Source organism: Hyperolius riggenbachi, chromosome 3, assembly GCF_040937935.1.
Source record: "Hyperolius riggenbachi isolate aHypRig1 chromosome 3, aHypRig1.pri, whole genome shotgun sequence".
Taxonomy (NCBI): domain Eukaryota; kingdom Metazoa; phylum Chordata; class Amphibia; order Anura; family Hyperoliidae; genus Hyperolius; species Hyperolius riggenbachi.
The window spans coordinates 246406405-246421690 of NC_090648.1; the positions used below are offsets into that span (position 1 = coordinate 246406405).

At 40.2% G+C, this 15286-nt stretch overlaps 1 protein-coding gene across 2 annotated transcripts in view; it reads left to right on the forward strand.

Moving 5' to 3' along the window:
- LOC137563525 (2-oxoadipate dehydrogenase complex component E1-like) overlaps positions 1-15286 on the forward strand; it is a 68987-nt gene that overhangs the window by 37856 nt on the left and 15845 nt on the right. For both annotated transcript variants that reach the window (XM_068276102.1, XM_068276103.1), the window contains 3 exons: positions 3796-3902; positions 4360-4524; positions 4878-4960. In XM_068276102.1, the coding sequence (XP_068132203.1) occupies positions 3796-3902; positions 4360-4524; positions 4878-4960 (355 nt within the window). The remainder of the gene's footprint in view (positions 1-3795; positions 3903-4359; positions 4525-4877; positions 4961-15286) is intronic.

A 15286-nucleotide genomic window follows, 5' to 3' on the forward strand; every position in this document is an offset into this window, starting at 1 on the left:
TTGCACACCTTGTGCTTTTGGGCACTCCAGTGATGTTGCAGCTCTGAAATATGGCCAAACTGGTGGCAAGTGACATCTTGGCAGCTGCACGCTTGACTTTTCTCAGTTCATGGGCAGTTAATTTGCGCCTTGGTTTTTCCACACGCTTTTTGCGACCCTGTTGACTATTTTGAATGAAACGCTTGATTATTCGATGATCACACTTCAGCAGCTTTGCAATTTTAAGATTGCTGCATCCCTTTGCAAGATATCTCACTATTTTTTACTTTTATGAGCCTGTCAAGTCCTCCTTTTGACCTATTTTGCCAAAGGAAAGGAAGTTGCCTAATAATTATGCACACCTGATATAGGGTGTTGATGTCATTAGACTACACACCTTCTCATTACAGAGATGCACATCACCTAATATGCTTAATTGGTAGTAGGCTTTAGAGCCTATACAGCTTGGAGTAAGAGAACATGCATAAAGAGGATGATGTGGTCAAAATACTCATTTGCCTAATAATTCTGCACTCCCTGTATACCTGGCTGCACATCTTTTACCTATACATCTGGGTCTTATACTCACCATTGGCATGCTGATCCCTCGTCGCGTACCTCTGATAGCTTCCCCAGTGTCTTCTTCCATGTCCCTTGGCGGATTTTGCTTCTCCCTCGGTGATCACATGTCCCTCATTGATCGGCGTTGATGACACCAGGGTCACACAGCGTCATCAACATCTTGCAGAAAACACTTTTTTTTTTTAAATTGAATTCAATACAATAACCTGTATTGAATTCAATATAAAAAAAAAATTGGTTGCAAAAAAAATGGTTGGAAATTATTGGAAATTAATTGAAACACTTTTTGCGCGGAAATCCTGGGGAAACTGAACGCCAGGGTGGTTAAAGGACAACTGAAGCATTAGGGATATGGAGGCTGCCATATTAATTTCATTTTAAGCAATACCACTTGGCTGGCTATACTGCTGATCCTGTCTCCAATACTTTTAGGGCCATTTCACACCGGGGTGGTGCGGTACCGCACCCCACCGCTGTGCAATGAAAGTCTATGGAGACATTCATACTTCCACGGTACGGCGTAATGCGACTGTTATGATCACTTCTGCAGCATGTGCTGCTGGCTACAGCAGTTTGCTGGAGACGAGCAGTTTTTGATTTCTTTGCGTGCATTTGCTCGCATAGTTTTGCGTGCGCTTACACTGAGCGTTGATTCCATCTGCAGTCGCTCTGAAGTTAATGACAGGTTAATATGCTTTTGTGAAAACAAACATTGGCTTCAATTCATCAAGCATTACCGCATTCGGTAATGCTGAAAACAGCTGAGTTAACGGAGCACTTAAGAAAATGTTAATTCATCAAAGCTGTTACCGAATGAGAAGCTGAAATCACAGAGCAATGAGATAAATTACCGACTTGTGCTCAACACATGTCAGCAAATGTCAGTAAATGTTAATTCATCAAGGTTACCACATTCGCTAGCACATTCGGTGTTTATCTCCAGCTCTCCCCTGTCGTTACAGGCATCGAAAGCCTTCTGTGTGAATGTTTTCATGATTAACAGGAGCAGGCAGCCAATAGAAACAGCCCCTGTTCTCCTGCAAGTGCTGCTGATAGGTCACAGGCTTCTCCACACAAGCTTTCAGACCCCCCAGGCAGTGAGCAGAGAGAACGGGACAAAAGATATCCCCAGATGTCCTTCGGTCGTTTAACCCTTTGAGTCCCTGTTTCAATATGCAAAGATGCAAGTGGTGAAATCACCAAGCATGGCATTTGTAATGTCTCCAGGAAGTTTATCTACGTTGTGGCAAATAAGTAAAATGTTAAGAAACACTGATGGACAGATTCAGAGCAGCAGAGGCAGTATAAGTAACAGTAAATATAACACGTTTACATAAAGGGATGTCTGGATGCCTTCTATTGTTATCAGCTTGTAACAACACAGAGATATTCCAAGCTGCTCTGCACCACTCTGCTGTTATCTATCTAGGTAGCTCAGTTCTGCTCCTGTTACCTTGTGTGGATTGTGCTCACTTCTGCATAGAGGTAGCGAATCCCTCCTAGTCCTGTTCCTGTTGCCTTGTGTGGATTGCGCTCACTTCTGCGTAGAAGTAGCGAATCCCTCCTAGTCCTGTTCCTGTTGCCTTGTGTGGATTGCGCTTACTTCTACGTAGAAGTAGCGGATCCCTCCTAGTCCTGTTCCTGTTGCCTTGTGTGGATTGCGCTTACTTCTACGTAGAAGTAGCGGATCCCTCCTAGTCCTGTTCCTGTTGCCTTGTGTGGATTGCGCTCACTTCTGCGTGGAAGTAGCGAATCCTTCGGAGTCCTGTTTTTTGTATTGTTCCAGTTCCTAGCTAGCGTTCCTTGCTTATGTCATATATCGGTTTATCGCCGAAATATACATATGTCAGTCATTTGTAGCTTTATTAATAGCTGTAATCGTAATACTCTAGGAATATCGTATCCATTGTATTTTAGTATTGTGGCTGCTCGGATCTACGCCTGCTCTGTGCGCCACATCTCCTATGGGAGTTTGTCCTCTCCTCCACTAAACTGGGGATATCCTGGTTCCTGGTGCTAGCGTGTGTACCTTCTCCACGTCAGGATATACACTACGTGCTGACTGTGGAGGATATACCATTAAGCCTAACAGCGACGGAAGTGACGTTTTTGCGGCATCCCCGACGCTTGGACAAAACTATATTAACGCGGGTACTTGTGTCACTCTGCGTTGGACTGGAAGTCTTGTTACTATATGGAAATGCGTGCATTTTAAAAATGTTGGCGTTGCGATGCGCAGAAGCGTATTTTAACAATAAGCTTCCATGCTCTCTTGCATACCCAAAGCAGGAAGTGACGGCAACCGTACGTCACTTCCTGCTTGGCTGGTGGCAAGACAGGGAACATAGTAACGCGGTGTTCCCTGAAGGCCTGTTTCTGGCGGTACAGCGTTGGCGACGCATAACATTGCTGCCTCCAGTTTGCGGTGTGAAATCTGCCTGAGCCACATACCTTGAACAAGCATATGCAGATCAGGTGTATATTACACTATTTTCAGATTGACCAGAATAGCTGCATGCCTGTTTCCAATGTTATTCTGACACTACAGCAGCCAAATGGACCAGCAGGGCTGCCAGGCAACTGGTTTTGATAAAAAGAAAATAAATATGGCAGCCTCCATATTATTCTCATTTCAGTTGTCCTTTAAGTAACTCTCTTGTCATTTCTTGCTGACGTGTTGGTAAGAGCTCCACAGGGATAAGGCGTGTACTCAGACTTTTAATAATTCACAATTAATAAGATCAAAAGGTATAGAACATTTTCAGAAGCACAATTTTCAAACAAGAATTCACTGGTATTGCAGCTAGTTCATGTAAGCACACAGTGACAGTTATAATGTACATACTAGAACTAGACTAATTGTAAGATTGCGATAAAATGAAAAAATGCAAATACACTGCTTTCTTATTCAAAGCTGCATTGGAATATTCATACTGAATTTTAATTACACGAACATGTAAAAGATTGTGATATACCTTTATGTTGAGTCATTTTATTTCAACACCTGTGTTTTTAGTGACACATTTACTTTACACTGAATTCTACTCCATTACTTTGCATATATTGGCAGTGGCAGAATTTCCTCCTCCGTCACCTATAATGCTGGTGTTTGGTGCATGGGAGCCACTGCAGAGAGTGGTGGCTCATCCTATGTATGGAGCACTACTCACATGGTAAAACTGCATCTCTGTTTTGTGTGCTACTTTAATTGTAGCATTTACCTTATATTGTTAGGCGAGGCTAAGTGGTTACTACAGAGTGGCATTGTGATTCTCCTTCCTCATGGCTATGATGGTGCTGGCCCAGAACACTCTTCTTGCCGCATTGAACGATTTCTGCAGGTTAGTGCTTTTGTTTAGTATACTTGTGGGTGAGTGATCTTCTGATTTAGTCACAGCAAACGGTTGTTTAAAATCCGAAAAAGAGTATTGTTCATCACATAATGTAAAAAGAAATTGGTGTGTAATCCAACTGAACAGAATTATTTTACTGGGCAAAACAGTTCTATTGTCTGTTTACAATCAGTTGATTGGAAGAAGTTTTGTAATCTTATTTTGCACAGTTTAAGTGAAAATAAATCATTTGGTGAAGTGAATCATAAGAGACTCATGAGAAAAGGATTAACACATGTTGGTGATGCACAAACTATCATAGTGGGGTTGGCAATGTGATGTGTGTTCTCTGTACCTCACATTGCCGTATACCTAGTGACAGACCTTCTTTAAATAGTGTATGTTGTGTTTTTTTCCACAGTCTTCTCTTTCTCAAGTCATGATTAGGTTTTGATATTCCTTACAGATGTGTGACAGTAAAGAAGAAGGAGTGGATGGAGATAATGTCAACATGTTTGTAGTTAACCCAACAACTCCAGCACAGTATTTTCACTTATTGCGAAGACAAATGATTCGAAATTTTAGAAAACCTCTGATTGTGGCATCTCCAAAAATGCTTCTCAGATATCCGGTAATGGTTTTATTTCCCACTTTTTTAAAAGCAAACAGATTTATTTAATTTATATAGTGCCGACATATTACGCAGCACTGAACAGAGTATATATTGTCTTGTCTCTAATGTGATAATTCTTTAGTCAGAACATGTTACTTAGACTATTGTTCTGGGTTAGTGGCTGAAAGCATTAGAGACAGGTGGTCAGCAAAGACAGCCAGGCATAAGGCATGTTTTTAAAGTAATAAGTATGGCAGCATCAATATCTCTCTTAATACAAGATCTACTAAAATATCCAGTCATGCAAGGATTTATGTTGAACTTTGAACTATTATTAATTTGTTCTTTTATATCTTTCTCATCTTTGTAAGGCTGCTGTTTCAAGCTTTGAAGAAATGGCCCCAGGAAAATCATTCAGACCTGTTCTTGGGGAGGCTACCAAAGATCCTAAAAGGTAACACATCATATTCTGTTGGATAAGGCATACTGATTACGTGCGACCACACATCAACTTATTTATTAAAAAGAAAAACAGCTATGTGTATACTACTGAAGACCTTTTAAATTTAATTTTGGATCTGCACTCAAATATACTAAAAGAGGACATCCCATTGATCCCCATACCATTGGTTGTAGTTGATACTGTTCAAGTTACCTGTGTTTTTGGCAGTGGCATCCTGTATAGTCACTGCCATATTGGGGAGCTTGGGAGCCTTTCCAATTGTTAGATGCTTCCTCGACACAGAGGGACATGATCCCCAGTGTACACTTGCTGTAAAGTTGAATGCTAGGATCAGATTGCTTTATTAATAATGCATCCAAGATAACAGGATTTCACACTAAACTAACTTTGAAAAATGTGGACACTCGCACTGTTACAGGGACCTCCTGGGGACACAATCAGAGAAGCTGGATTGTAGATCAGCTGTGGCTATATGCTATTTTTACTGTTTCCTATGGCTATAAGCCATTTTTTTTATCACAATAGTTTTTATTGAAAAAAAATTTTCAGCATACAAGTTATGTAAGTATCTAATGGCATAGTGTGCAATATGTGTAAAACAAATAACAAATAAACAATATATAAAAAAGTTTTTCCCACATTAACATATAAATTTTCACTATAAAAATAAACTCAGTCCCATAACTAGCTTATTATTAAGTTAAATGTCACTTTGAAATAAAGTTGCAGCTTATAATCATGGTGTAGAATAAAGAAACACTTAATAATACTGTGTGGATTGTAAATCCGCTTAAATCTGCATTAAATCTGCATAAAGGTACAGAATCCGCATCCAGATGCGTAAATTCAATGCTACCATGCTGAATTCCGCGTTAGAATTTAAAAAGCTTCAAAATTGCGCAAAAACGCTCAAAAAACGCGCAAACACGCCCCAAAAAAAAAATGCGCAGAAAGCGCGCAAAAAAAACGCGCCGACGTGTAGGACGCGCGGAAGACGCCAATTGGTGCGAAAACGCGCTATAAACGCGTTCAACGCACCCAGGCGTGTGATCTATCTATAAATGTGGAAAAGCACCAATATTCACATAAAAATGATGGGAAATTTCACTAAGATATAAAAACTATGATAACTAGTAACAAATAAACAATATATAAAAAAGTTTCCCACATTAACATACCGTATATACTCGTGTATAAGCCGAATTTTTTGGACCAAAAAAGTGGTCCAAAAGTGGGGGGGTCGGCTTATACACGGGGCACCATGCCAATGTCCCTTCTGCAGTATCCCCCTCTACACGATGATTAATCAACAGGGCACATATGTAGCCATTAAGGTTTCCCCTGCCCCCCTCCTGAGCGGAGTAGTATTTAAATGACAGCGGTGTCCCCCGAGTGCCTCCCCTGCATACGTACTGTGGTTTAGCCGCACTGACAGTGTCGGCTGTGTCTCCCCCTGCCCCCGTCAGAGCGGAGCGGCATGTAAATATCAGCAGTGTGCTGATCCGAATGCCGCTCTCGCTGTGTGCAAAGTTAAAAGCAGCGGTGCGGGCTTTCTCCACTTACTTTCTAAAGTCCGTCCGTGCTGCGGGGATTCCTCTATAGCAGGTCTGATGCCGGCTCATCTCTATGACGCCATCTAGGGACGCTTCTGTCATAGAGATGAGCCGGCATCAGACCTGCTATAGAGGAATCCCCGCAGCACGGACGGACTTTAGAAAGTAAGTGGAGAAAGCCCGCACCGCTGCTTTTAACTTTGCACACAGCGAGAGCGGCATTCGGATCAGCACACTGCTGATATTTACATGCCGCTCCGCTCTGACGGGGGAAGGGGGAGACACAGCCGACACTGTCAGTGCGGCTTAACCACAGTACGCATGCAGGGGAGGCACTCGGGGGACACGGCTGTCATTTAAATACTACTCCGCTCAGGAGGGGGGCAGGGGAAACCCTTATGGCTACATATGTGCCCTGTTGATTAATCATTGTGTAGAGGGGGATACTCTGGCTAGAATGCATGATTTATTTACATACCTACTGCTCTGCTTTGGAGAGGGGACAGGACAGTCATGGCTGCATATGTGCCCCATACATTCATCATTGTGTAGAGGGGGATACTCTGGCTAAAATGCATGTTTTATTTACATACTGCTCTGCCCTGGAGAGGGGATGGGGACACAGGCATGGCTAGTTGGCTACATATGTGCCCTAATCACACAGCACTATGTAGAAGAGTGGGATACTTTGGCCGAGACGCACACAACTATAATTTCCATTTTGCTTTGGAAGGGGAGCAGGGGCACAGTCATGGCCGCATATCCTTCTAAACCACGCCACATATGCTGGATTGGGTGCTTGTTGTGTAGTGTATGGCAAATGGAACAATGACCTTAGACCTTTGCATCCCCTCCCTGGCTTATACACGAGTCAATCATTTTTCCCAAGTTTTTTGGGCAAAAGTTGGGGGGTCGGCTTATACACGGGTCGGCTTATACACGAGTATATACGGTATACATTTTCATTATAAAAATAAAACTCAGTCATATAACTAGCTTATTAATAAGTTAAATGTAACTTTGAGATGGTGTAGAATAAAAACACTCAATAGTACTGTATAGATTGTAAATCCGCTTAAATCTGCCTATAATCCGCATAAAGGTACAGAATCCGCATCCCGATGCGTAAATGCAATGCTACCATGCGGAATTCCGCGTTAGAATTTAAAGAGCCTCGAAATCGTGCAAAATGCGCAAAAACGCGCAAAAAAAACGCGTAAACGCGCGAAATACGCACGAAAAATGCGCAAACGCACAGAAACGCGCGAAAAACGCCAATAGGTGCGAAAACGTGCTAGAAACGCACCTATTGGCGTTTTTCGCGCGTTTCTGTGCGTTTGCGCATTTTTCGTGCGTTTTTTGCGCGTTTGCGCGTTTTTCGCATAAGCCATTTTTATTGCCTCTTAAGAAAAGTATATTTTCATACCACGATCAAAAAGATGAGCCCCAAAGTTTCACGTTTTATGATCATTTTTTTTTATAAAGTTCAAGAGAGCTCCAAGTAAGCCTTTTCTGGTAAGGCTGCAGAAGGGCCTGTATATGTTCCTGCTTGTTAGTTATCCATCTTGAATAGATGTTCTGTATGGCTGATGTTGTGGTGAAAACCCTCCCACAGTTTGATTTCTGTGATCCTTGCAGCATTGTGGGAAATAATGGCTTTTTCCAACTAACAAGCAAGCAATATTTCCCTCCCTGCTTTCTCAGTAATGAACATTCCATACAGATCACCTGGCAGAACTAAAGATGTCACCACCAGTGATAAATTTCAGAATGTAAATCGGGGTGAGGACTGATTTTACACTGGGCAGACACTGACTACAGTAAATCTGAAAAATGAATATTGTAAAAAATAAGTACCGTAATTGTATTTATGATGTTGTTTTTAGTACAGTTCATTTTTAAATGGTTCTGTAAACTGAATAGGCTATAGCTGTGCTATATACTAGCAATGTAGGATGTAAGCTTGGGCTTTCGTGGGTGTAAAAGAATGATTTAAATGTTTCTAAAGTTATGAACTGTAGATTTTGAATGTTGCTCAATTCGTACCCTTCAGCTTAGGAAAGGATAATTCTAATGAATTTTCTACAGATGGCTCTCAGGCTTCTGTAGACCTACTACAAAAATTCCTCATGGTTCTGGTTTTCCATAACAGGGTACCCTATGGTGTAATTCTTTTTTTTTTTTTTTTTTTTTTTTTTTTTTTTTTTAACTCAGCACACAGACCCAAATTCATGAGTAATCAGTTACTTGGGGCGTTAGCAGTTTCTTTTCTTGCCATACCCCTAAACTGAAATGTGTGATCATCATAGTTTATTCATCATAGTTTAGCAAGAGTTAAGTATGCATATCAGTGACTTTCTTCACCCTTAAGCCCTTATTCCTCACCGTTAAATCACTGTTGCTGAGTCAGTTATCCAGTTATTCTTCTAGTAAACATTTACACCAACAACAACCTACATTTACTCCTCTCATATCTCCAGCCTCTCTCTTTAGAGGCCACCTATACCTTGCAAAGTCATCCAACAACATCAAGCAACCCCAAACGAGCCCATCACAATCATCCCACCATCCGCCCCTTCCCAGGAGCCCACCACCTCCCTCCACCACCGAACAACACCACATCCCTCCAGCCCAAACATCCCTCACCAACAACTCTCAGCTCTCAGCTCCGGCCCTCCCAAAGGAAAGCCTAGCTGAGGTTAGCCGTAAGGCTTCTCCATATTTCTTCTACTCCAGCCGCCCTACCCAGTTCCTTATTTTTACACAATTCATCCATCCTAGCAAGCCATTCTCCTATATCTAACCTGGCCGGATTTTTCCAATTATTAGCTATAATGCTTTTAGCAACTATCGTGCCATATTCTTTAATCAAGGAGCATCCAGGGCTTTCTTTTTTAGCTGTGTAACTAAGGATTGCTTCATTCGGTGACAGTTCAAACTTTTCTTTTAGCAATCTCTCCGCCAGGAGGATGATGTCATCCCAGAATTTTCTAACTATCGGGCACAGCCACCACATATGTAACGTACCTCCGTCCCCCTGTCCACATCTCCAGCACATCACCTTGCGATTTGCAAACTTACCAACACGGAGTGGTGTAATGTACCATCTACCAATTGTTTTAAATTGTATCAGTTGCAACCTTGGATCTTGTATTTTAAAAGTATTTGCCCATATTTGTGGCCATGACCCTTCCAGACTAAACCCCAGCTCATTTTCCCACTTCCTACAGTACGCAGGGAAATCCTGGCCACACTCTGTCGCGCAGATATCTGAGTATAAACTAGAAATTGATTTATTCATTTTTTTTCCCAAATAAAAATGTTTTTCAAAATTATTCAGATCCCTCTTTTGAGCAAACCGCGCAGTAAATCTAAAGAAGAGACTATGTATCTGGGAGGAGCCCCACGAACTAATCTGGTCGTTACACTCAAAAATTGGTCTAATTCCCAGAGTGGAGTTTCCCCCAATATCAACAACACGAGTCTCGCGACTTATATTATGTTTACCAAACCAAGCTGGGTCAAGACCTGGGGGGAAGTCTGGATTATCACGCAGGGTTGTTAAAGGGGAAAATCCTGTTTTTTTTTGCCACTTTTCAATTATCCAAAGCAGCGATTTTAGGGTTGGTTTAATCAACGGATGGGACGATAGGTTATATACTTTATTGATATTTTTAATGATCCAAGTAAAAACCAGATCAAAATCTGATTCCTCCTCCTCTAGCCGCGGCCATATCTTATTCTCTACATCAGTAGTGGTCTCTATTTTCCATTCCAAGATTCTTGTCAAATGTACACTTTTTTGGTAGTTATATAAGTTTGGAGCGGCAAGTCCGCCCTGGTCTTTTCTTTTCATAACTAGTTTATAGTTTATTCTGTGCTTAGCATTGTTCCAAATAAAATTCTGAAATATTTTGTGCCAGTTCTGGAACCATATATTAGGGATGGCTATTGGTAAGCTCTGCAGCAGAAAGATAAGCTTCGGGAGGATCAACATTTTAATAATGTTGATCCTACCAATTAGATTGAAACATGGACGATCCCAAGATCTCAACTTTTTTTTACATTCACCCACTATTTTTAAAAAGTTACTTTTAAAGAGAGAATCGGGATTGTTGGTAAGATTAATACCTAAGTATTTAATTGCGTAATTATTGCACCTAAATTCACTGCTCTGTTTTATCTCTTCCATAAGTTTTACCGAACAGCCTATATTTAGGATCTCCGTTTTTTCTTTATTCAATCTAAAATTTGAGTGTTTTGCAAAAAAATTGAGATTATCTCGGCATTTTATAGTTGAATTAAGTGGGTCTGTCAAAGTTAGGAGTAGATCGTCGGCATAGGCCAGAATCTTCATTTCGCCTTGCTTCGTTTTTATACCTCTAATTTCATCGTCCTGCTGAATGGCTTGAATAATTGTTTCAATGCCGAGATTAAATAATATGGGGGACAAGGGACATCCTTGTCTAACACCGTTTGAAATAGTAAAAATGTGATCAAGCTGATTATTTAGCTGATTATTTACCTTAACGCTTGCACTTTGGTTTTTATAAAGTTTCCTCAAGTTCCCAATAAATATTGGGCCTAGTCCAAATTCTGCCAGCACTGCAAAAATAAAGCTTCTTGACATGCGGTCGAATGCCTTTTCAGCGTCCACTGCGATCATCACTGCAGCGTCCCCTCTTTTTCTACACCTGTGAATTAGATCAATTGCAGTATATATATTATCCTTAGTTTGTTTATTTTTCATAAAACCTGATTGTTGATTCCCCAAAAGATGACTAATTATTTTATTTAGTCTATTTGATAATATTTTAGCGTAAATTTTTACATCACAATTTATGAGGGAGATAGGTCGAAATTGTGCACAACTTGGATTCGGTTTATCTCCTTTTGGAATTAAAGTTATGATTGCTCGGTTTGATTCATTAGAAAAAATGGTAGGGTTTTCATCATTATTCACAAGCTTGCAAAAGAGGGGTGCTAAGATGTTCGTGAATGATTGATAAAACTCGGCATTGAAACCATCAGGGCCTGGGCATTTCTTTTTGGGTAGCTCTTTTACAGTCCTGCAGAATTCGGCCAGGGATATCGGGGATTCTAATTCTGCTTTGTCATTCAAGCTTACCTTTGGGAGGTTTATTTTATCTAAAAAGTTTTTGGGATTTAACAGGCTTGATTCGTCTATATTATATAATTCCTCATAGAACCTAGAGAATTCTCTTGAAATCTGTTTAGTGTCGTGAATTATTGTACCTTTTTTATCAGTTATATGGTGGATAAAGTTAGATCTCCCTTTCTCTTTCAGGAGATAAGCTAGGACTTTCCCAGATTTGTTTTTCCCCAATGTATATCGTTTTCTTAATTTTCTATGTTCTAATGAACATTTATTATTCAGGAGGTCATTAAGTTCTGTTCTAATTTCAGTCACAATTGATAAAGTTGTTATAGTTGAGCTTTTTTTATGTTCACTTTCTGCTTGTTGTAAGGATTTTAGTAAATTATTAATTTTATTATTCTTTTCTTTGTTCACTTTACTTTTAATGCTAATCAGAATTCCTCTAATAACGCACTTCAAAGTGTCCCACAGGATACCACATGAGCTGACAGAATTTTCATTCAGGTCTATAAAATCTTTAATTGCACTCTCAATTTGTTGTCTGTAACCAACATTATCCAACAGGGAAACATCTAGTTTCCATTGTTTACCTTCAGTGGCTCTTTTCCCTAATAAAATAGATATCATCACCGGAGCGTGGTCAGAAAAGGTAATTTGTCCTATTTTTGCCTCTGTCACTGACAGTATGGTATCCTGCTGGACTAAAAAATAATCAATTCTAGAATAATTTTGATAAACATGTGAAAAATATGTGAAGTCTCTTTCGTTAAGGTTTTTAATTCTCCAGATATCAACCATTCTATTGTTGCTAATTGCTTTTTGGACTTCCGATATTTCATTTTTGGACAGATACGACCTGCCTTTGGAAGTATCTTGTTCAGGGTTTAAAGGTAGATTAAAATCGCCTCCCAAAATTATCATCCCTTTAGCTTTAATTTTAACTTTATTAATAAAATTGATCACAGAGGCAGATTGGCCTCTGTTTGGGGCATATATATTAGCAAGTGTTACAGGGTCTCCATTTACCCTCCCCAATACAATAAGTTCCCTGGCCTCATCATCCTTATATATTCTATCCACCGAAAAGTCAAGACCAGTTCTTATAATAATTGAAACCCCACATGTCTTCTTAAGACAATTAGGGTTGTTGATCCATTCTTTATATCTTTTATCAAAGATTGTTGGGGCCTTCCCTAATTGAAAATGCGTCTCTTGAATAAAAGCAATATCAATTTTATTTTTTAACAACACGTCAATAATTCTTCCTCTCTTACAGCCTGAATTGGCTCCTTTAACATTCATAGAAAGGATTTTTAATTCACCCATCTTTATTTATTTGTTTATTTATTTATTTATTTTTTTTTTCTTTTTAAATAATAGGCCAAGAAATGCTTCACGGCTAGAGGAGAGCAGGGCAGGAGGGCGAGCAAGAGGAGATGCGGGCTGGGGGAAGGGCTCCAGAGCAATAAATATACAACCAACCTTCCACACACTCATTTCAATCATACTTAAAAAGAAACAAACAAGGAAAAACATTACAAACCCAAACAACAATCTCACTTGGACCTAGTCCGTTCTGTCAACCTTGTTGACTTTTCGTGTCGGACTTTTCTAGACCTGTCAACCAACAATAGTAACAGGAGTAGAGCCCCTGCTACCCAATCTGACGCCTCTTCCCCTCTCCCCCCCTCACATTGATCATATACTAGAGAGTCAGGGACAAACTATCCCTACACATCTGCCATAAATCAGGCCTCAGAATCTTCCCAGCCCGGGATATGTATTGTGGGTAATTTTAAGGCTTTTTGAATATTTATCAGTGGTTCTCCATCTGTCAAATTATATGTTTTCCCATCTACAGTTGCTCTTAAAGAGAAGGGGAAACCCCAGCTATATTGCCCTCCTTTTTTTTTAATCGCCTCCAATAACGGTTTTAATTGTCTTCTTCGATCGATAGTTCGTTTTGAAAGGTCAGGAAAAAGTTCAATTTCCCACCCCTTGAACTCGACTTTGCCCAGGGATCGTGCTTTACTTAGAATTCCTTCCTTTTCATGAAAGAAGTGAATCCTACACAGGATATCTGTACCTTTCCCCTCCTTCCGTGATCTTTCTCTACCAATCCTGTGGATTCTATCAATCACAATTTTATTTTCAGTGTCTTTGTACAGAAGATCTTTAAAAAGTTCTTGTGCTAATGATGGTAGTTCTTTGGCCGGAATATTGGAGGGAACACCCCTAATTTTTATATTGTTTCTCCGACTTCGGTTTTCAAGGTCGTCTATTTTCAGCGTGATTTCTTTTATCATCTTTTTATGTGTTGCTAAATCATTTGATTGCTTATTAGAGGTTTTAACAACTTCCTCCACATTTTTTTCCAGCATGTCAACTCTGTCCATGAGCTGATGTAATTCTTCTTTAATAATTTTAAATTCATTACTCACTGCTTCTTTAATAGTAGCTTGCACTGTTTCAACCATAGTTACTTCTATCTTTGCAGAGAATTCTTCCATCAGATCCCTTATGTTTATATCGGATGTAGGGCCCTTTGGACCGCTGTTCTCACAAGATTCTTGGTTCGCCTCATTCTCTTTTATCAATGTGGTTGAGTGTTGTGATTCTTGGGGGATAGCCTGTTGTACCTCTTTAGCATTTTTTTCTCCCTGCCCTTGGGTTTCTTTGACTGATTTTTGAACCACATCACAGAATTCTGAAATTTTTTTGATATGTTTATTGATATCTTGTGGGGTTACCGATCCATGGGGAGAAAACCTACCCTCTGCTTTTCTGTTTGGTGTTGAGGGTTTATTTAAAGAGTCTTCCCCTTGACCTGCGCCCCCTGCACCAAAGCCAAAATTATGTAGGCCTTTTTCAGGTTGGTTGCCCCTATTTTTCCTTGTACCAGTAGCCATTGTTGGGATTCAATCCAACGATCTTAACTTTCCTAACTAACACAATATAGCAAACAGCAAACAATAGGTGCACAATACAGAGCCTTTTGTTAAGGATTGTACTTAGCTCTCCTTATTGGGATGGCGTTGTATAATGTATACTTTAGGTAGATGAGGCAGCTGGCACTTATTAGTTAACAAATGGCATTCGCCAAATAAGTAACAGCGGCGTGCCCGGACCGTAGCCGTCTATGGCACAGAATATATCGAAGCTGATCAACGGTCGATAATCAATAGTCAATCCGCCATCGATTAGCAATTGATCAGAAATGGCAGTTATAATCTTCGCAGCATACAGAACAACATCTTCACACTTCAGCCAAGTAATATTTGTAGTATTGTGAATACAAATAGATTAATATTGGATAGTATTAGTATTGGTATGGCATTGGCATTGGTATAGTCATTGTTAGCAGCAATATATCGGATATATAGAAAGCCCACTTAGTAGAAGCGTAGCAGCAATACAGCAACACAGCTTACAGCTTAGCAGTGCATAGGTAACCTGGAAAAGACACAAAAGGACTGAGAAACCTACAGAAACCTATGCGCAGCATTAATGTGCAGCATGAAGGGTCTCCAGGGCAACCATATACACAGCTGCTCAGAGGCTACAAGGGGGCTACAGGGGGCTACAGGGGGGGGGCTACAAAAGCTGGCTACAGAGCAGACAGCACCAGGCAACAAAGTGTCCGAC